At 41.9% G+C, this 19007-nt stretch overlaps 1 protein-coding gene across 17 annotated transcripts in view; it reads left to right on the top strand.

The window, feature by feature from the left end:
• Positions 1–19007, top strand: part of Trpm3 (transient receptor potential cation channel subfamily M member 3) — a 522169-nt gene that overhangs the window by 488565 nt on the left and 14597 nt on the right. For all 17 annotated transcript variants that reach the window (XM_047523941.1, XM_047523940.1, XM_047523938.1 and 14 more), the window contains 2 exons: positions 18101–18251; positions 18360–18559. In XM_047523941.1, coding sequence (XP_047379897.1) covers positions 18101–18251; positions 18360–18559 — 351 coding nt within the window. The remainder of the gene's footprint in view (positions 1–18100; positions 18252–18359; positions 18560–19007) is intronic.

The following is a 19007-nucleotide window of genomic DNA, read 5'->3' as shown; positions in this document are numbered from 1 at the left end:
TGTGTTATCTTTGCAAACTTTTCTATAAACCTAAAATTGCTCTAGTATTTTTTAAGTTTGTTTAAAAATGTAAAGGAAAACATTGGAGATCCTATCTTTAAATATAACTGAAGGAAATTTTCTAAAGATACAAAATAACCATCACGTGAAAAGGCAGAATTAAAACTGAAGAAATGTTGTATTTTCTCTAGGCCCTCAAAAATCCACGGGAGCCGCTGCCAGCTAAAGTGCGACCTCAGGTTCTTAGTTAATTCACAAATGCCAAGAGACAACAGGAATGGAGTGGGTGGGTCAGTCAGATGGATTGAGACCAAGCTTTGAAGGAGCCAAGGGGGATTGAAGGCAGCACAGAAAGGTTGATTGACAGAAGCAAAAAGAAGGATTAATAAGCAGGCTGTTCTTGAGAAAAGCTTGTGTCAGGCAGTAATGATATATGAGAGCAATAAAAATAATAATAGCAAATACTTAAAGAGCACTTTCTATATATCAAACTCTGCCCTGCTTGTTTTATGAATGCTGACTCATTTAATCCCCATAATAATCCTATATATGATTACTTCACCTGTTTTTAATGGGTAAGGACACTGAGGCACAGATACTATTACCTATGGATTTGGTCAAACCCTGGAAAATGGCCATTTTTTGCAGGTCAAAATGGTCTACTCTTAAAAAGTTCCTATGGCTCATATTTGCCTCATCAGCAACTTGCCTAAGATGCAAGGCTTTCCAAGAGGCAGAGCTTGGCTTTAAATCTTGGCACTTGGTTCAGATGCCTAGGCTGTGAAAATCTAGCTCTGGCAGCTCTCCCAGAAATAGTCAGCACTCACTGAGCATGTGCTGTGTGCCAGGTCCTGTGCTAAAACTTTACCTGTGCCACCAACCACCCATTCATCTGCTCAACAGCCCTCTTGAGGTAGTTGTCATTATCACCCAATTGAGAGCTGAAGAACCAGAGGCCCAAGAAGCTGAAGTGTCCAGCCACAGCTACATGGCTGGAAGAGCTGGGATTTGAACCCGCACCACCTAACCCCCAGGCCTTGTGTTCTCCGTCTCTTGTGTGTTTGTAGATATGGCAGGATTTAGACTAAGATAAGCTTCCATTGTAGATGGATAGCTCAAAGAACTGAGGCTTTTCCTGTCCAACCTGTAGCCAGCTGCTCAGGACTTTCCATTTCATGGGATTCACAGGAAGAAGACATATTTTCTGGTCAATTCAAAATGACTGATAATGTTACTCAGGTGGAATCAAAATTTTACCTTATAATCTCTTCAAAAATAAGCAAGGAAATAAGAGAATGAAAGAAAATGGGATAAAGAGAATGTGAACAATTGCAAGATAAGACTACAAAGGTATTCCAAGTGTCCCCATCCTAGAGATATTTGGAATCAAGTAATTTATTTGGGATTAACTAACTTCTCCCTATTCTTCAATGATTCATTGATCCATTAATGGATATTTGGTGCTTTATCTGTTTTCTCTAGTAGTTAGGGGCATCTCATAATGGTCCAATATTTCAATTGACTTTATTTACAACAAGATTTTCTCAAGGAAGGAGGTAAAAATAGCTGGATGAAGATTGTATACAGAGAGTCCCAGAATCCAAAGTAAACCTAATTTTGAGCACAGACCACCAAGCGCACACAAAATGGAAGCATCCTTAAATTTGTCTCTTTAAATCTCAAAATAGAGTGAATTAAAGTCATATGAACCATTGCTCACGGATCAATAGTCTGGGTCAGTCCCACAGAAGCATAACTTAGATTGGAAACAAAGCGAAATAATTTAAATTAAAAAGTGTGTGTGGGGGCTGAGGAGATAGCTCAGTTGGTAGCGTGCTTACCTCGCAAGTACGAGGCCCTGGGTTCAATCCCCGGCACCGCAAAAAAAAAAAAAAAAAAGTGTGTGTGTGTGTGTGTTTGTGTGTGTGTGAGTGTGTGACTGCAGTAGTATTCTAGAAGAACAAATCTACCTCTTGGACTTTGAAACCTATAAACATGATTGTGAGCATCTTGGTTGGTCTCAGATGCCAACACACAGGCTTCTACCAGTTCACAAAGCCAAACCCTTTTGCCTGAGATTCCTAAACTTCACATTACTGGATCCTATTATAATTTGGGACCAGTTGGAGCAGTGCATATCCATGACAACCATCTATATAACCAGTTCCTTCAATCACCTAGTAACATGAAATAATAGAATAGTCTTCATGACATGCAGCAAAACAAGATTTTGCTTTGCTCATTGCTTACAGAAGCCTCATTAGTTGGTCTTTAACCACTTCTTGACAGAGATCCTAGTACAAACCCAAACCTACTATGCCAAATGAAACTGTCAATAAACAAGTGCAAATAGCTATGTTTGAGCAGATTGCTTATTCTTGGGTCCATCCACACCATCTAGTGAAATGGAGAGGTCTTTGTTTCCATGAATTTAAAACAGACCTAGGATAAACAAAACCTGAAGAGGTGTTCCACTGAGTCTTTGAACCTGTGGAAGGAATCACTTTGTCTAATATACTATAAATAATATTTCTGAAACTGAAATTTTTATGTCCCTGCCAAAGAGTATCAATTTACTCATTTCCAAAGAAGTTATTGGACAATAAGTAAAATGAAAACTGGGCTTTTGGGTTTCATTCATTATATTTGTGGTATTAAGTTTTCTACTTGCATTTAATGTTTCTCTACCACAATGTGTTTTAAAAGAAAGCATGTTGGCCAAAATACTTTATAGTCAAACTCACTCTCAAAAGTCACTATAAACTATAACATGGCAAGAGTATTACTTGTGAACATCATTATTTGATAGCCACTAACCCAGACACAGTGATGAACAATGGAAGTCTAAAGGCAGATATCTGGGCATTAAACTATCCACCCCTTAAATTGACTCTCAAACTCTTCACCAGGAAAAATAGCACAGTGCCATAGTTAAGATGGTAGAAACTTAGATTTGAATCCAGGCAGCTTTATACCATTAAGCAAGTTACTCACCTATTTGTACCTCAGTTTACTCATCTGTAAAATGAACATAATTTTTCCTCCTATATTTTATGAGCCGAAATGTACAAAGCATGCAGAATAATGCCTAGACTATAGCAAGTGCTTAATAAGTATTTTTAAACAAAAAAATGTTAAAAGTAAATGAATGAGTCAGAAATTCTAAAAGTGTTTCCTGCAGAGTGTATACCATTTTTTTCTTAATGATCAGCCTTTCTAATCTTAATACCTTTGTAGAAATGTGTTGGTTATTGTGGTGATCCAGTGAGGTGCTATGTGTAAAAAAAAAAGCACTTGACCTAGAACCTGATAAGTTCTAGAGAAGGACTTCTCTGGGATGGTTGAAACTAGAATTTCTTGCTACAGAATTATGAGTGCTTGCTGTACTTGAATTTCAAACTTGCTTTATCAGATCCATATCAACCCTACTCTCTGAAAAGCTGTAGAGAAAAACTTGGCCATCTGCTTTCTATCTTTACAAGTTAGCACATCCTACTGTGGCCCCAATGAACAATCACTGTGCTCATTCCACTCGAGCTTGGTTTTATGTGGCCTTAAATAAAATTGCATTCTTGCACAGGGATCTTACTGCAATCATGCGTGCATCAGGCTACTCCTCTACATCTTGTTAGCAAACTTAGATGTCATGTTGAACTTGACCTCTTAAGTTTCTTTCAACTCTTCTTTCTTTCTCACTTTCGTCTCTCCTATGTGAGTCTGTGTGTTTTTGTTAATTTATATGATCAATAAGAATGTAGCCCAAAGCCTGAACATTAACCATCCTCCTTTTACTAAATAGTCACACAAGATGGAGAGAGAGAGAGAGAGAGAGAGAGAATATTCTTTTATAAAGTGCCCAAGTTTGCCTCCTGCAAGTACAGATCTATCACAGCCCAGTGAATGGCTTTTGTTTTACAATTAGGCAAGGGATATAAGTAAAAAAAGACCAACTTGTTTCCTTTCTACATAGGACCTAGAAACTGGCCAATTTTTATCCTGTCTGTGGTTTAGTTTTAGGATTTTCCCACAGGTCTATTCAGACCAGCTTGGCCAAAGAAAATGGCATTCATACACCATGTTCAGAACAGAGCTGCAGGAAGCATGTGCTTATTTAAAATGTGATGGCTACATTTTTAAAAAAATAAATGTAGTTCAGCTTTCATGTGTCATCAGCTCATACTCTGGAGTGTTTGTACAATGGCAAAGTGAAGCAACCTTATTTTCAAATATTCTAATGAATGTGATCAACGAGGTTGGAATTTTGGAGAGAGGGGTTTCCAGGTCTAAGAGAAGAATACAGATTTTCTGCAAACCATCTCTTACATTTAGCAGTAACAACAGAGGTAAACCTTCCTGTCTTCATGAAGAAGGAAAGTAAGAATTTAAATCTACCCTTCTAATATATTTTATGATTAATATGCTCACCATTTAGAACTGTCTAGAAAATTTTCAGACACCCATGGTTACAGCTTTGGGTTAAATTTCCTGCCTTTGGAAAGATTAGGGTACTTAAAGAATGGAGGGGTTTTGCCTGTACCTAAGCTTATTGTTCTTGGACCCAGCCCGTGTAATGAACAGTGTGTGCTGAAAGGCTGTCACAATGGAGTTTAGCTACAGTGAGAAACGCTGGGTTTGTGCCCTGATGCCATCAATAAGAACCTATTCCCTCTCCCAAACCTCATGCTGTGAGGTTATCGTCTATCCATAAAAGTTTCTTTTGCTCAAACAGATTAGAAATCAGCTTTCCCTGGGCAGACTGCTGTTTGACCAATAAAGCAGAAGGGCTGTGTGTGGGTGGAATTGAGAGAAACCTGCAAGAGCCCTGACACCCATCTTCGTTAGCCCTTCGCTTCCTTATTGTAGGTGGATGTGAAAAGGAGTCTGTGAGTCACTGTTGCAGACTGCAGGGTCGCAAAACGCAGCTGCCTCCGGTGCTCCACCTGGGTGCAGAGGGTGTTTCCTGATTGATTGCAAACTATTGGGGAAAACAGACGTAATGGAGAGGGGGCTTGCCTCCTAGATAGAAGCCATCAGGAGGAGGCTGGAGTGGATGAAGGGGAATGACTCCTTTCTATAAAGAATCCAGCAAAGGATTACAAAAAATAATAATCTAAGGCTCTTCCAAGGGCTCCATGTGACGCCTTCCTCCCTCCGCCCCTTAACATTCTCTCCTCTCCCCTCCACTGCGTCTTCAGCATGACTTCAGGTACAGGCACCTTCTTGTGTTCACAGAGCACGACAGGCATGCTTCCCTCCGGGCCTTTGCTTAGCAGGGACTGCTGCTTGGAGCACCCTGTCCCCCAGCCTCTTGACCAACTCTTTATCCACCACGTCACGCCGACTCCTAGCCACCCATGTACGCTCTGAGTCCTCTTTTGTCTTTCCTCCTATCTCTCTTATCACCTCCTAACACTTCTGTCAGTTTGTTCGTTTTTAGCTGTTGCTTCTTTTTGTCCACTACCATCACCCCGTCCACCTCCATCACTTCCCCAGGGAAACCTGCGGCAGGTGGGGATCTTGGTATCTTGTTCTGTGGTCTATTACGAGCACCTAACAGTGCCTGATTCCTAATAGGATCTCCACAAATACTTGCTGGATGAACAACGAGGGAAGCTGGGCGTGTTTCAGCATCATTATTTAATATTATTTCTATTATCATTTTATCAGGCTTAGCAATGAGGCAATTGAGGCTCAGATACATCCATGGACTTACCCAATGGTACACAGATGAAGAAATGTCAGATCTAGGTCTGAAACTGAACCTGAGTTGGTGTCTCTTATCTCATGACTTCAAGGAATGATTTTAGTAAGGTGAATCAGTTGTGGATCGCTACCAAAACAGGAAACGTGGAATAATATGATCGTTTTAAATATCCAAACTATGACAGACAGCTGAGTGCCTTTACCTCTTCCTATGCCCCCTCACCCCATTTCTCCACTTGATTGGCATTTGAGTTTATTGTTTCGAACAGATAAATCTATGAAGATAAAAATGCTCACTTATTTATTTTAACTGACACGTCAATGTTAGTCCACTCTACAGGAGTGTATTGTCACCTACTTATTTTATTATAACAATAGTGGTGTTTATATCCAGCATACGTTGCATTTGGATTCACAACATGATAGCAAGTGCTGGGCACTGGCATCTAAGCCTGCCAACAGCTGTTTAGGTTGTAAGCAGAATATGGACAGCATGCTATCTAGATTCTTTGCTGTTTGAGGATCATCAATTGTAGGGTGAAAAGCTCAAGTTTTAAGAATAAGCAAAGAGGAGGCAGGGAGAACAGAGCTCAGGAGTTGGATGGCAATAAATGAATGAGAGTGTCGAGAGGGAATTACGCCAGCCGATCAGAACAAGGAGTGTGAGCTGTGAGTACAGATGGGTTTCTCGCATTGTCACAATTTCTTACATTGTCATTACTGTAAATAATGTCAGCAGGAACTTGTGTTTGCTTATATAAGGCATTCCTGAATATTAGGGGCCATATCGATTGCTTCTGTAGATGTCATTTAACCCCTCGGGCACAATCCGATGAACGTCGTTGGGAGCCATGAATCATTTCCGTGGAGCTGGTACAGCCTCGTGTCCCCCGAGGTGCATCTGCACAGAGATGCTCCGTCTGGCTCACTGCACTGATCTTTCTAGGCACAGACTGCCCTGATGCGACATGGCTGGTTTCTTCTTTATAAGACAGCTCCTCTTGAAAAGAGCCCTGGCTTTTACTTCTTCAAATATCCTCAAGACATATGAGTTTCTGAAAAAAGTGTGTGATCCCATTTTAAACAAAACAGGTGCCTTCCCATCTGTGTGGCACAGAGACTCTGGTGGTGTGGACGCTCAGGGGAAGCCCTCCGTGGTCAGCACAATGCAAGCAGAATCACGCTGTGCTGCCCCTGTGATGGAAGGGAACCCTCCTCCTGCCCTCATAGCTCTGGAGGATGTATTGGTGCAACTTGAGACTTGAGTTGTCATGAGAACATCACAATCAAGAATTATGATGGAGGTAGATAGCAGCACCAAAAAAAAATTGTTTTCTGAATTTTTTGTTGTTATTTTGGAGCAAAGAAAAAAGCTAATCTAATCCTATTTTGTTTAGGTAAAATTTTTTAAAGGAGTGTAAGGAGGAGGAGGAGTCACACCCTTAGTAAAATAAAAGTGTGAGTTAAATGGTTTTATTTCCAACCCTCTGTGAGCCCCCTTCTGCCATCTCAGTGGCCTCCTCCCTAATCCCAGAGTTCCCAGCACCCTGGATCTTCGCCTCCTCTGCAAACTACTGGACCGAATCTGTTTCTCTTGAAGGTGCTAATGACACACCAGAGGAAAATGTTGATTGCAAGAAAACAAAACCACTCAAACTAGATTAAAGAAAGATTGACTATAAGCATGTAAGAGGAAACCACAGAGGCATCCAAAGACAGGAAACAAGGCATGACGTGAGCTGACTGGAAATGAACCTGAAAGTGGCTTTGGAAAGTCAGCATCCGAAGCCTCGGCCAATCTTTATCTGCTTTCCCCTTTACTTCTCTTCAGCCTCTGTCTGTCAATCATCTCTCTCATTTCCCACCCCCTTTCATTCTCTCCCTGCGTTCCTTCCTCTCCCTCTCTCAGATGACTTATTTTACTTTTATATAACCAATGTGCTCTGGCTCTATATGACCTTTCAATTAAGTGGCTACTGTTATTTAACTAATGTCTCTGCACTGCAGATTTATTTCTAAACACGAGGACTCTGATTTGTTACCAGTCATTCAATGAACTCACCCCTCCTTGGGCAATGATGGGATTTGCTCCAATCAACTGTGACCTGAATGAAGTGTGGGTGGAGAAATGAGGAAAGGGCTCTGTCCACCCAGAGGACCTAGGGTTGCCTTGTCCAGTTGTGTGCAAGGCAAGGGAAGTGGAGTACCTGTATCTGGTATCTATTAACACAATAATGCTGTAGGGCAAACCACCCCAAACTCAGTGGCTTAAAGTCATAAACGTTTATTGTGCTCATAAACCTGTGGGTTGGGTAGATGGTTTTTCTGATCTTGTCTAGGCTCCTCAGATGCCAAGGAAGTCAGCTGGCTATCAACTGATCCAGGACAACCTCAACTCAGACAAAAGAAGCAACTAGGAGTAGAAGCTCTGTGTGTCTCATCCTCCACCTGGCTACCTCAGTTGTGTCTGTCCTGGGCATGGCTGAAGTGGAAAAGCAGAAACAGAAATACTCACGGGTCTTTTCAAGTTTCTGCACGGGTTACATTTGCTAACATCCCATTGGCCAAACCAATGTGGCCAAATTCAGAATCAACGGGCGAGGAGATACATTCTACCCATTCAGTGAGAGAAACTGAAATCACTTGGCAAAGGAACTTGAATACAGGGAGAGAAGAGAAACTTGGCCTGTTAATGTAGTTAATCTGCTATATCATGGTAGCAAACTCACCAACATGTACAGCAGACTAGCATCCACATATATGCTTCCCCAGCAAGATTTGTACAATATCTTTCTGATAGGAATTCCCAATACAAAATAATCAACTACCAATGTTGTTGGAATTTTGAAGCTTTCTCAAGTAACAGCAAGTAAATGGCAATTTTTGTCTCTAGATAAAGCTAGGTATATAGATAGCAAGATTGCAGAACTGAGAAAACAGAGAGGATGGAATTTCTTCCCCCTTTCCTCCAGAAGACTCCCCAACACATGCACAACATACATAGGCTTGTGATGTCCTGATTTCAAATTCACTAGATTTGAAAAAGGAAAATTTCAACCTAATGGAGCTTTCTGAATAGCTTGAATCCAAAACTGCGAATATAGCAGATAGACCCCAAGCCACGATGGCCCTAAAGGGTTAGAGTTAGACTGTGTTGGACCCCGGTGTAGGGATTAGTAAAGATGTTTGCTCCTCTTCATGAAATCACAGAGTAATAGAATATTAGGCATCTGTAGAGTTTGGCAATCCTTCAATCCAGCATTTCTTAACATTTAATTGCTCACATATCCTGTTCACTATTATATAACTTCTGTTCTATTCTTTGAAATTTTTAAACCAACTCATTTTTTAAAAAGTCTCTTTAAAAACTTATAACATGGGCATAAGTTGAAAATTCATATAATATGACATAAATAGAAGATTCTCATAAAAGAAACAGGATGAAAGCACCATGTTGGTATGAGATTCTTCCCAGCGGTTTGAATCTTCAGGCCACCTAGGCTTCACCAAAAATGGAGTTTAGCAACTGTGAGGGAAGTGTTAAAAAAAAAAAAAAAATGTCATTCTCAAACTGACAGTTTCTTTCTGATGGGATCAGGCCAACCGAAGAGTCTTGAGAAGGTCATCACCTTCTTACTATCTGATTCAGTGTTATTTAACCCCCTTCCCTGTGTCCCAAACTGCTCTTGGACTTCCTGAGCTGTGTATGTACCATGCTGTAGGGAATGTCATCCACAGATGGAGGATCCAAGGTCTCCTGCTAATTTCCAATGGTTGCCTTTGTGCCACATCGTGACCAGACAGCATCTTACCTAGCAGTTGAGTTAGGAAAAGGGAAAAGATGTAAACCACAAAAGAAGCAAATGCAGGGAGCTGGTTGATGGTGTTTTATACTCTATGGACTTGGGGCTTACCTTGTTTTTGATAAACTCCGCTCTTCCAGACCTCCACGACTAGGGAATATTGGCAGTCATGTACTAAAGGAATAGGAAGTGCCCCCATGTGTCCACAGAGATGGCTTCTGCCTGAATCTACCACAATCGAAGGCCCTCAGATAAGGAAACTTCTGGAAGGATGTGACCACACAGAGGGAAACATCTCCAGTTGTCCCACCAAGGAGAGTATTGTATCAGGAGAAGGCCGAGGACCAGCATTATCTAAATCAAATTCACTCTTGGAGTAAGCCAGCAGAGCTGTGCTAATGGCATGCTAAATCCTCCACAGCAAAATATGGATTTTCAAAAGGAGATGGAGAAATCCTCTTTGTCCCGTTATCTTTCAAGATGGATTTTTAGTTGAAAATCCTTTCTTTAAAAAATAAAATAGGATAAATGTAGTCAGATATTCAACTAAGCTCTTTATTCTATTCCATGCAATTTGAAATAAGCTGTTGGGGCATATCATCAGACAGGAAAGAAAGGGACAATCTTTAAGAAATATCCTTTCATCTTATTTTTAAGGATAAGGCTGATTATATCAAACATTGGCCAGTGTTTCATTTTTAGTTTCTCTTACTTTTGGGGAACAATGTAAAATAAGCACATGAAATAAATAAGCATTTCCTTTCCCTGCAAATTATCAGATGAAATGAAAATGGCAATTGTCTCCATTTGGGGGACGTGAGTACCCACGCCTGATACCTATTTTATGAACCTGAATTCTTTCTCTGCACTTTGGACTTTAAAGTGTTCCATACACCTGTTACTTCATCTGCATAGCTCAGGCCACGATTGTTTATGTCAACAGGAATAAGTCAAAGTCCAGTGCCTATGAACTGTCTCTGCATTTCTGTTGTATTTGTAATAGCATCTCAGTGCCAATTGCTGCTGGCACTTAGCAGGAACTAGGTATTTTTTTGGACAAACGCAGTGATTCTGGCATTATCTCTGATTAGCTTTGTGATCTTGGGTAAGGCTTTCACCCCTCGGCATGTGTTTCCTCAGCTGTCAAAACAAGGACGATGTGTTCCTATGGAGCTGCTAGGAAGCGTAAGTGCAATGGCTGATGCGAAGTGCCCAGCAGAGAAGCTGGCACGTACTACGCTTTCCACAGATATTTATTCCAGATCTTCACTGTTCTTCATTTTTGAGGATCTTAGATCAAGAAAATACTAGGATTAGCATTTTCTGGAGCAGCACCCTTTTTTAAAGTTCCCTTTTAAAACAGGCAGTGGGTAGGATCCTGGGGCCCAGGATAAAATCCACAGGGCTCTCCCAGTGAGTGGTACCTTGTCAGAAATGTCAATATCTGAGATAAGCAGAATGTCTGATACTGTTTCTTTTTCATTCCTGGGCAATTGTGAGGGGCCACTGATCTGGTGTCCCCTAATGTGTGTGGACATGGGGATCCTGACAGGGGACAGAAGTGACCTTTCACCTCAGAACTCTCTCCTTCTCTCTCTCTCTCTCTCTCTCTCTCTCTCTCTCTCTCTCTCTCTCTCTCTACCTCTCTCTCACTGGGGATTGAACTCAGGGAACTCTACAACTGAGCTACATCCTGAGTCCTTTTTTATGTTGAGACTGGGTCTCACTAAGTTGCTAAAGGTTTTGCTAAGTTGCTGAGACGACCTTGAACTTGTGATCCTCCTGCCTCAGCCTCCCAAGTTGCTGGGATTACAGGGATGCACCACCACACCCAGCACATCAGGCATAGCTCTTCAACAAAGACCTAATACTGCAGGCCAGTTGTATAGTCTATGCCCTTCCTGCTGCATCTGTACCATAAATGTTTACTGAGCCTCTGTCGTATGTCAGGCAGTGTTCTAAAAGCTGTGCTCTAGTGTTTAGTAAACAAAAGAGACAAAATCCTTGCCCTCTTGGTGCTCATAATCTAGTAATGATGCTATTGATTCTTATTTTAATTTTCATTTTGGGGAGTATCTGTTATTGTTATGCTGGGAATTGAACCCAGGGCTTCACATTTATTACTGGTATTCTTCCTTTATTCTTTTTTAATTAGAGCTTTATAGTTAAACATAGTACTTGGGTTCATTCCAACAAATTCATATATGCATGGAATTCAATTTTAGTTTAGAGACCCCCCTTTTCTTTCCTGTCCTCCTTCCCCTCTCCCATTCTCCTACCTCTGTTCTACTAGACTTCCTTTTGATTATGTATTAATTTATATTTGATGGGTTCTTTCTACCTATGCATAAAGGTGAGGTTCCCTGTGGTATATTTACATATGCACATAACATGATTTTCTAAGAATTCATTCCACATTGCCCCCCTTACCCATCCCTCTGCTCTGTCTCAGTCACCTTCTACATTATTGATATTCCCTTTATCTTTATGTTATCCTATTCTCCACCCCCCACCTTTCCTTTATTTTCCTCTAGCTTCTACATATGAGAGGAAACACTTGACCTTTGAGTTTCTGAGCTTGGCTTATTTCACTTAGCATGATATAAGTGACATGATATAATGGACATCTCCATTTCCATTCATTTACCTGCAAATGCCATAATTTCTTTTTTTTTTTCTTTTTGGCTGAGTAGACTTCATTATATATACACAATTTCTTAATTCATTCATCTATTAATGAGCATCTGATTTGATTCCATAATTTAGCAATTGTGAATTGTGCTGCTGTAAAACATTGAGGAGGTTGTATTGCTGCAGTATGCTAGGCAAGTGTTCTACTACTGAGTTATACCCCAGTCCCTTTAGTTATTATAAAACTTTTTTATGGGGGAAAAAGCTGCAAGCTGGGTATGGTGATACACAACTGTGATCCCAAGTATGTGGGAGGCTGAGGCAGGGGGATCCAAGTTCAAGACCAGCCTAGGCAATTTAGTGAGACCCTGCTTCAAAATAAAGAAAGGGCTATTGATGTAACTCAGTGGTAAAAAAAAAAAAAACTTTCCTAGCATGTGCAATCCCCAATACAAAGAAAAATAAATAAATCCAACCACTGTAAGGCTAGGCACCTCCATAACATTCTCAGAAAGGGAGCATTTTCTCCTTATTGTCCACCCTGGCTGAATTGTAACTACATAAGCTATCCATGTGTTCTGAAACCCAATTATCCATTTCTACTTATTAATACATAACTAGCAGAAATTGTGCTGCCAGATTTCTGCCCTGCAGTATGTCAGTGTGACCCACATAAATCAGCCACAGAGAATCTAAATCTCCAAATGCTAGATCCTTTCTAATCTACAACTGCATAGATGGTAACCTTTCTTCTCTGTGCCTGCACCCACTCTGAGGCTCCTGTGGCTTACTGTAGCTAGGATCAGTTTCTAGAACAAGTTTTCTTTACTTTAGGGGTAGCTGGTATGTGCTTGGTTGAAGTTTCCCAACTGCATTACCCTTTTAATTTTGTAAAAGATCAAAACTGGGTTGCCAGTTTCTGACTCCAAGGACCCAACTAGACCAAAAACAAACAAACAAACAAAAAAATTGAGCTTCCTCAGTGCAAACTTCTTAAGTTATTTTAAGCTTTGGGAAAAAAGGGAAACAGCAAACAGCAGTGGCCTCTAGCTCCTGAAACTCTGACACTGGTACAACCGAGGTATCAGGTCAGATTCTGTCTCTGGTTGCTCCTTCCAGTCTTTCTACACTATTCCAAGACTCCAAATGCAGCCTTTCAGAAATAGGGTGCCCAAAATATAAGCATCTTTTATTGGCCTGTGGATGGGGTGGAAGTGGAGGTGACTATATTAGGCAGAACTCTTAATTGCAAGTGATAGAAACCCAATTCAAATTGATTTAGGAAAGGAGGAGGTGTATGGCTCATGTAACCTGTAGAGGGCTAGTTTCAGGCATGACTGAGTCAAGAATCAGTTTCTTTTCTCTATGAGGAAATCACACTATAAAAAGATAGTTTCCAATACATTCTATTTTAGCCAAAGTCCCAAAGCTGATGCTTTTTGACTGTGATTGGTCAGGTTAGGTCATATGTCCATCTCTGTACCAATCACTAAAATCAGGGATTAAGCAGGATGATTAATCTCCTTTTAGATATGGAATTGGAGTTCATTTCACCTAAACTTCATCGACTGAGTGTGGCTGTTGGATGAATCTTCAAGGGGAAACCAGGGTACATTTACTAAAGGAAAGGGCAACTTATACTAAGCAAGTGGAATCTGCAGAGGTGTACTACAGGGAGACTCTGCACTGATTGTCAGCAATAAAGAAGATTACGATAATATGCCACATGATATGAAGGCAGTGGTGACAATACATTTGCTTTTGCAAAAAAAAAAAACCACCCAAGTGTCAGGTTCAGAAAGCAGAGAAGGAAGCACAGTGGTAGCCACAACCCACAAGTCCCTAACCATGGGCTGTCTTAGGTATATGTGTCTGGGGCATTTCCCTGGAAACATGAGCCCCCAGATACTGGGGTTGGTACCAGATGACAATCCAGATAACTTATCCTCCATCCTGAAGTCTGTTGCTCATTAGGGCTTAAGATACCCAGTTCATCCTCATGAGTGATAGACATCTGTAAGTTTGAGTCATGTCTTGTGCAGTTAAATACCTGGAATAAAGCTATCACTAGGATTCATTATAAAGCAATATTTTGCACTAAGTTCTGCATATAATGTTCACTGCCTCTTTGCTGGTATTACCAAATGAAGGCTATCTCTTAATGATTCACTTTTATTAGCATGATCATTGTCACAAGGATCATCAAATTCATTTATACTGCACTTGTTGCCGCAGAATCTAAATCATGTTTCTCAGGCCAGTCCTGACTCCCAGTTCACACTGTGTGACCCAGGCCAGCGGTACTGCAGCAGTCAAGCATGAGGAGCCCCTCAGAACCCCATATTAACTCATGCCACACAATAATGCAGTGTTCTGTTCCTTCTGTGTGCCCCCTACTAAATTGTGGGTTCTTCAACAACAGGAATTCTCTTTGCTTCCCAATATGCTCTGTACCCAGCATATCAAAACCATTTAGTAAGTGCTACATCTAATGATTGCAAAACTAAGAAAAATAAGACATAGTCCCTAAACCCAAGAAGCCTATAGCCCATGAATTACAAAAATAATAATACTAATGATGACATGTTCATCAAGTGCTATGTGTTAGATACTGAGCCATGTGGTTTGCATGCATTATGCCACATAATGTTCTTGACAATGATCTTGACTTGGTATTGCTACCCACCTTTCATAGGTGAAGAAGGTGACCTTCACAGAGTAAACTGAAGTCAGGTCACTTGAAAGTGGTGGAGTCAATGTATGTTACAATGCATGTTCCTAACCACTAAATTAGTGCTCCCTCTATAAAGTCAAGATGGATGAAAGGTAGGGGAAGCTGGGATTAATTAATAACCAAGAGATTGGCAGGGCATTCCTAGAGTCAACCACATTGACATCAAATCAAGTCTTATATAAAGACATTAGGCTGGTCCATGTTTTAATCAGTGAGAACATTTGAGGAATCAAACAGGAACACACAAGACCTAGAGATGAATCTGTGGCACTGTCCACAGACCAGTGGAAATGTAAGCATCTGCTCTTCTGACTGGTTTTCCCTCTCAGATGGGATATTAAAAAAAAGTGTCTGCATGGCCTCCTCTAAACATGAAGTCAAAATTAACAAGATGGCCAGACATAAGAGTGCACACCTATAATCCCAGCTACTCAGGAGGCTGAGGCAGGAGGATCACAAGTTCAAAGCCAGTCTATGCAATATGAGGAGACCCTATCTCAAAATAAAAAATACAAAGGATTAAGAATGTAGCTCAGTGTTAGAGTGTTTGTCTAGCATGCACAAGGCCCTAGGTTCAATCCAAGTACAAAACACACATGCGTGCATGCACACACACACACGCACACACACACACACACACACAGGATGGGTGAACTCTGCCTCTTAAAAGTTTTTCACGTTCTTTCCAGAATGGTGTTAGAAATGGAGACCAGGATGCATTTGTACATATTATATAAGCTTTATGACTTTCCCCAGGCAAGTATTTCTGCTCTTCTCTGTTGCCTTCCCCAGAGGAATTTGAACAGGAGCCAGAGGAAAGGGCAGAACAGGGAAGCAACCATCCCATCAGACTGTCAGGCCAGGAGGAAGCAGGTGGAGTAGGTGAGGGAAGCTTCACAGAGGACAGAATAGCAGTGCTAATTCCAGAACCTGTGGTCAAGTGGGTAACAAAGATCCCAGAGTTTGATGAGTGTGAGAAGCCAATGCACATTCTTCTTTCCAAGCTGGATAGGATTTCTATAAGGGACCTTCGGAAGGAGCTGATAACCCCCCAGAACTAGGACTATGCATCATGGGTAGGTCTGTGCAAGTGTGGGAAATGTCTGTTACATCTCAAAAACCGAATTGTGTCAGCATGATTTCTTTTAATCTTTCTACAAGTATTGATCGTGTTTGGATGCATATGGATATGCTACATGTGTGCACTGAGCCAAGTGATGGGAAACCCGGAAGAGCTATTTTCCCACTGGGAATCCTGCATGGGGTATAGATGAGTAAATTATCAATGGCAGTACAGTGTGAGAGCCCCCTCAAGAGACAAGCAGAGCATGCTCTGAGGTCACAAGGAAGATACCTACCACCATCCTGGCCAGAAGGGGGCAGAAGTTTAGCTGCAGTGGGCTTTAAAACACTGGATGAGCACTAAGGAATGAATGGGACCCACCCAGCATGAGAGTAGGGATCAAGAAACCTTTCAAAGTAGATGAAACAACATGGCTCAAAATCAGGAAGCAAGACGGAACATGGCATTTCCAGGACCTGCAAGAAACTCGGTTCAGTTGATGCCCAGAGGGAAGGTGGGAAGTGGCAGGAGATGGCACTGGACCAGTCACACACAGAGTTTGGACTTCACCCTGAAGCCAGTGCAGCCTCTGTCACTGCGTTTTCCTTCCAAGAGAGGAAATGATGAGGACCTCTTAAAGGGCTGTCTTGGATGGTCAGCACCTCAACTGTCAATAACAAAAATATTCCTGCTTCTCAAAAACATTCAATTCCAACATCCAATCATCTTGTAGGAAAAACCCAAGGAAGCACTTTGTCCATCTTGTCCCTACCATAAAGACAGAGCGTAGGTGGCTTGATGTCATTAAACCCTTCTGTACTGAGAGCATGCATTTTGGTCTTCAGAGCATATCAAAAATCATGTCATCTTTCCAGCCTAAATCGAGTTCAGTGAGTCGCAGCAGCTAGGAATCACCTGGGAAGTTTGGAAAGAAATGCCATTGCCCAAGGCCTCCCTGGAGACTCTGATCCAATTGGATGGGAAAGCTGGGTGTTGGTGTTTTTCCAGGCTCCCCATGTGATCCCTGGAAGCCAGGGTCGAGAATCACTGTAAAACACAGCCTAGCAACGGGAACTCTGGAGAAAGGAATGGACTTCTTTGCCAGTTCCTCCAGCCAAATAGGTTCTGGGTGGGCTTTGCAAACCTTCTGGGCAGATCACCAAAAGCACCCTGTGGCTGCTGCTGTTGGTGCCCCTCCCACCCTCCCTCCACCCCAACTCCCTTCCACAGGTAGATGCCGAAGGACCATGTCCTAAGGCCAACATCAGGGCTCCTGAGGGCATCTCTCACTCCACGAGCCATGTTGTCAGTGCGGTACTATAAAACTTCATCAAGGATTTTTTTTTTTTTTTCTGCATTTACCTGGAAACTCCAAGCAGTTCTCATTAGCACATTACTCACGCTCACCCAGTCCCACACATCACCTTCCTCCTCACCCCCACCTCCAGATCTTTTTTCTCTTTTTCCTATTTGCCCATTTATTTAACTGCAGTTAGATTTTATTCTCCATGCCCTGTGGGCTCTATGATTCCAACACACACACACACACACACACACACAATGCCCTCTGGTGAAATCCCACCCATAAGTTGCAACCAGTGACAAGTCCTCTAAATACTTCCCAAGGCACTGCCCTGTGTCCTGTGTTGTTCCTTCCGTACTGGGACAGCAAATCGTTAGCTCTGAGTCCTTGGGTTGTTTCTTGCAGCAATTAACAGCTGCCCCGGTGTTAATTCCCAATCAATAGCCCCTCAATAGTGCTGCTCTTAAGCTGTCAGCTGATGGCCTCCACAGCACATTTTGAAAGTAACTTGCTGGGGAGGTGGGACTCTCTGCCCTTCCCAAGCATCCTAGAAACACCAAACATCCCTCTCCTGAGTGTCAGGGGCCAGGGAACAGAATGAGCAAGCAGGCACCTTCTTCCAATAGGATGACAGCCCAGGCAACCAGGGGGAACTGACACCCCTCTAGAGAAGCAGCCCTTTGTGATATTCATGCAGCTTTTGTTTTTCTATTTTGGCTTTTTTGGAATCTTTTTCTTTTTTTTTTCTGTTCGAGATGGCTGTATTTTTCTTCCATCTAAAGCTCTCATTCAAATCAGTTTTGTTTTGTTTTTAAATCAAGTAGCCAAAGTCTCTCATTTCTTGTCTGTGTTGCTTCCTCCAGCTCCCTGTGGACAGAATGAGACCCGAGAGGATGGCAAAATAATCCAGCTGCCTCCCTGCAAGACAGGAGCTTGGATTGTGCCGGCCATCATGGCCTGCTACCTCTTAGTGGCAAACATCCTGCTGGTCAACCTCCTCATTGCTGTCTTCAAGTGAGTGGACCCTTCTGCCAGGGTATGGGGGATGGATGCGGTGGGGAGGGGACTGATGCTCTAGAAAGCAGTGGCTTTTCTTATTCGACTCTCTCTGGTCTATTTCAGCAATACATTTTTTGAGGTAAAGTCGATATCCAACCAAGTGTGGAAGTTTCAGAGGTATCAGCTCATCATGACTTTCCATGAAAGGCCAGTTCTACCCCCACCTTTGATCATCTTCAGTCACATGACCATGATATTCCAGCACCTGTGCTGTCGATGGAGGAAGCACGAGAGCGACCCAGATGAAAGGGACTATGGCCTGAGTAAGACTCAAGAGACAACCCAACAGCCAGACAACCACAGTCAGAAACCATGCCCACTTCCTACAGGCAGCCATACAGGATCCTGGCCTGCCTGGTCCCACCCCCTCTGAAGACTAGGGAGGGGGCACATGGGAAGATCTGCTTGCAGGAGAAACTGTGCTAGAAAGAAGATAGTAGAAGCTGAAATTAAGTGTTCTTAGCCTCACACCTTTCTTAGTGAGATAAAATCAGTCTCCAGCAGGGTTGTTTTAGCACCTTCGTAGGTCCTAAGCTTCTTACTTCCCAGGGATCCCACCTCCAGATACATCAATGGTATTAATATGCATCCAACACTGCATTATATATCATTTTTACACACTGTGACATGAGTTGAGTTTCAGTGACTCAGTTTGATTCTCCATTGTCATTTCTGAATCTGTAATTTTTTCAGGTCTTAAGCATTTTCCTA

The sequence above is a fragment of the Sciurus carolinensis genome, chromosome 14 (assembly GCF_902686445.1).
Source record: "Sciurus carolinensis chromosome 14, mSciCar1.2, whole genome shotgun sequence".
Lineage (NCBI taxonomy): Eukaryota > Metazoa > Chordata > Mammalia > Rodentia > Sciuridae > Sciurus > Sciurus carolinensis.
The sequence above is the reverse complement of the archived record's forward strand: the minus strand, read 5'-3'. Positions and strand labels throughout refer to the sequence as shown.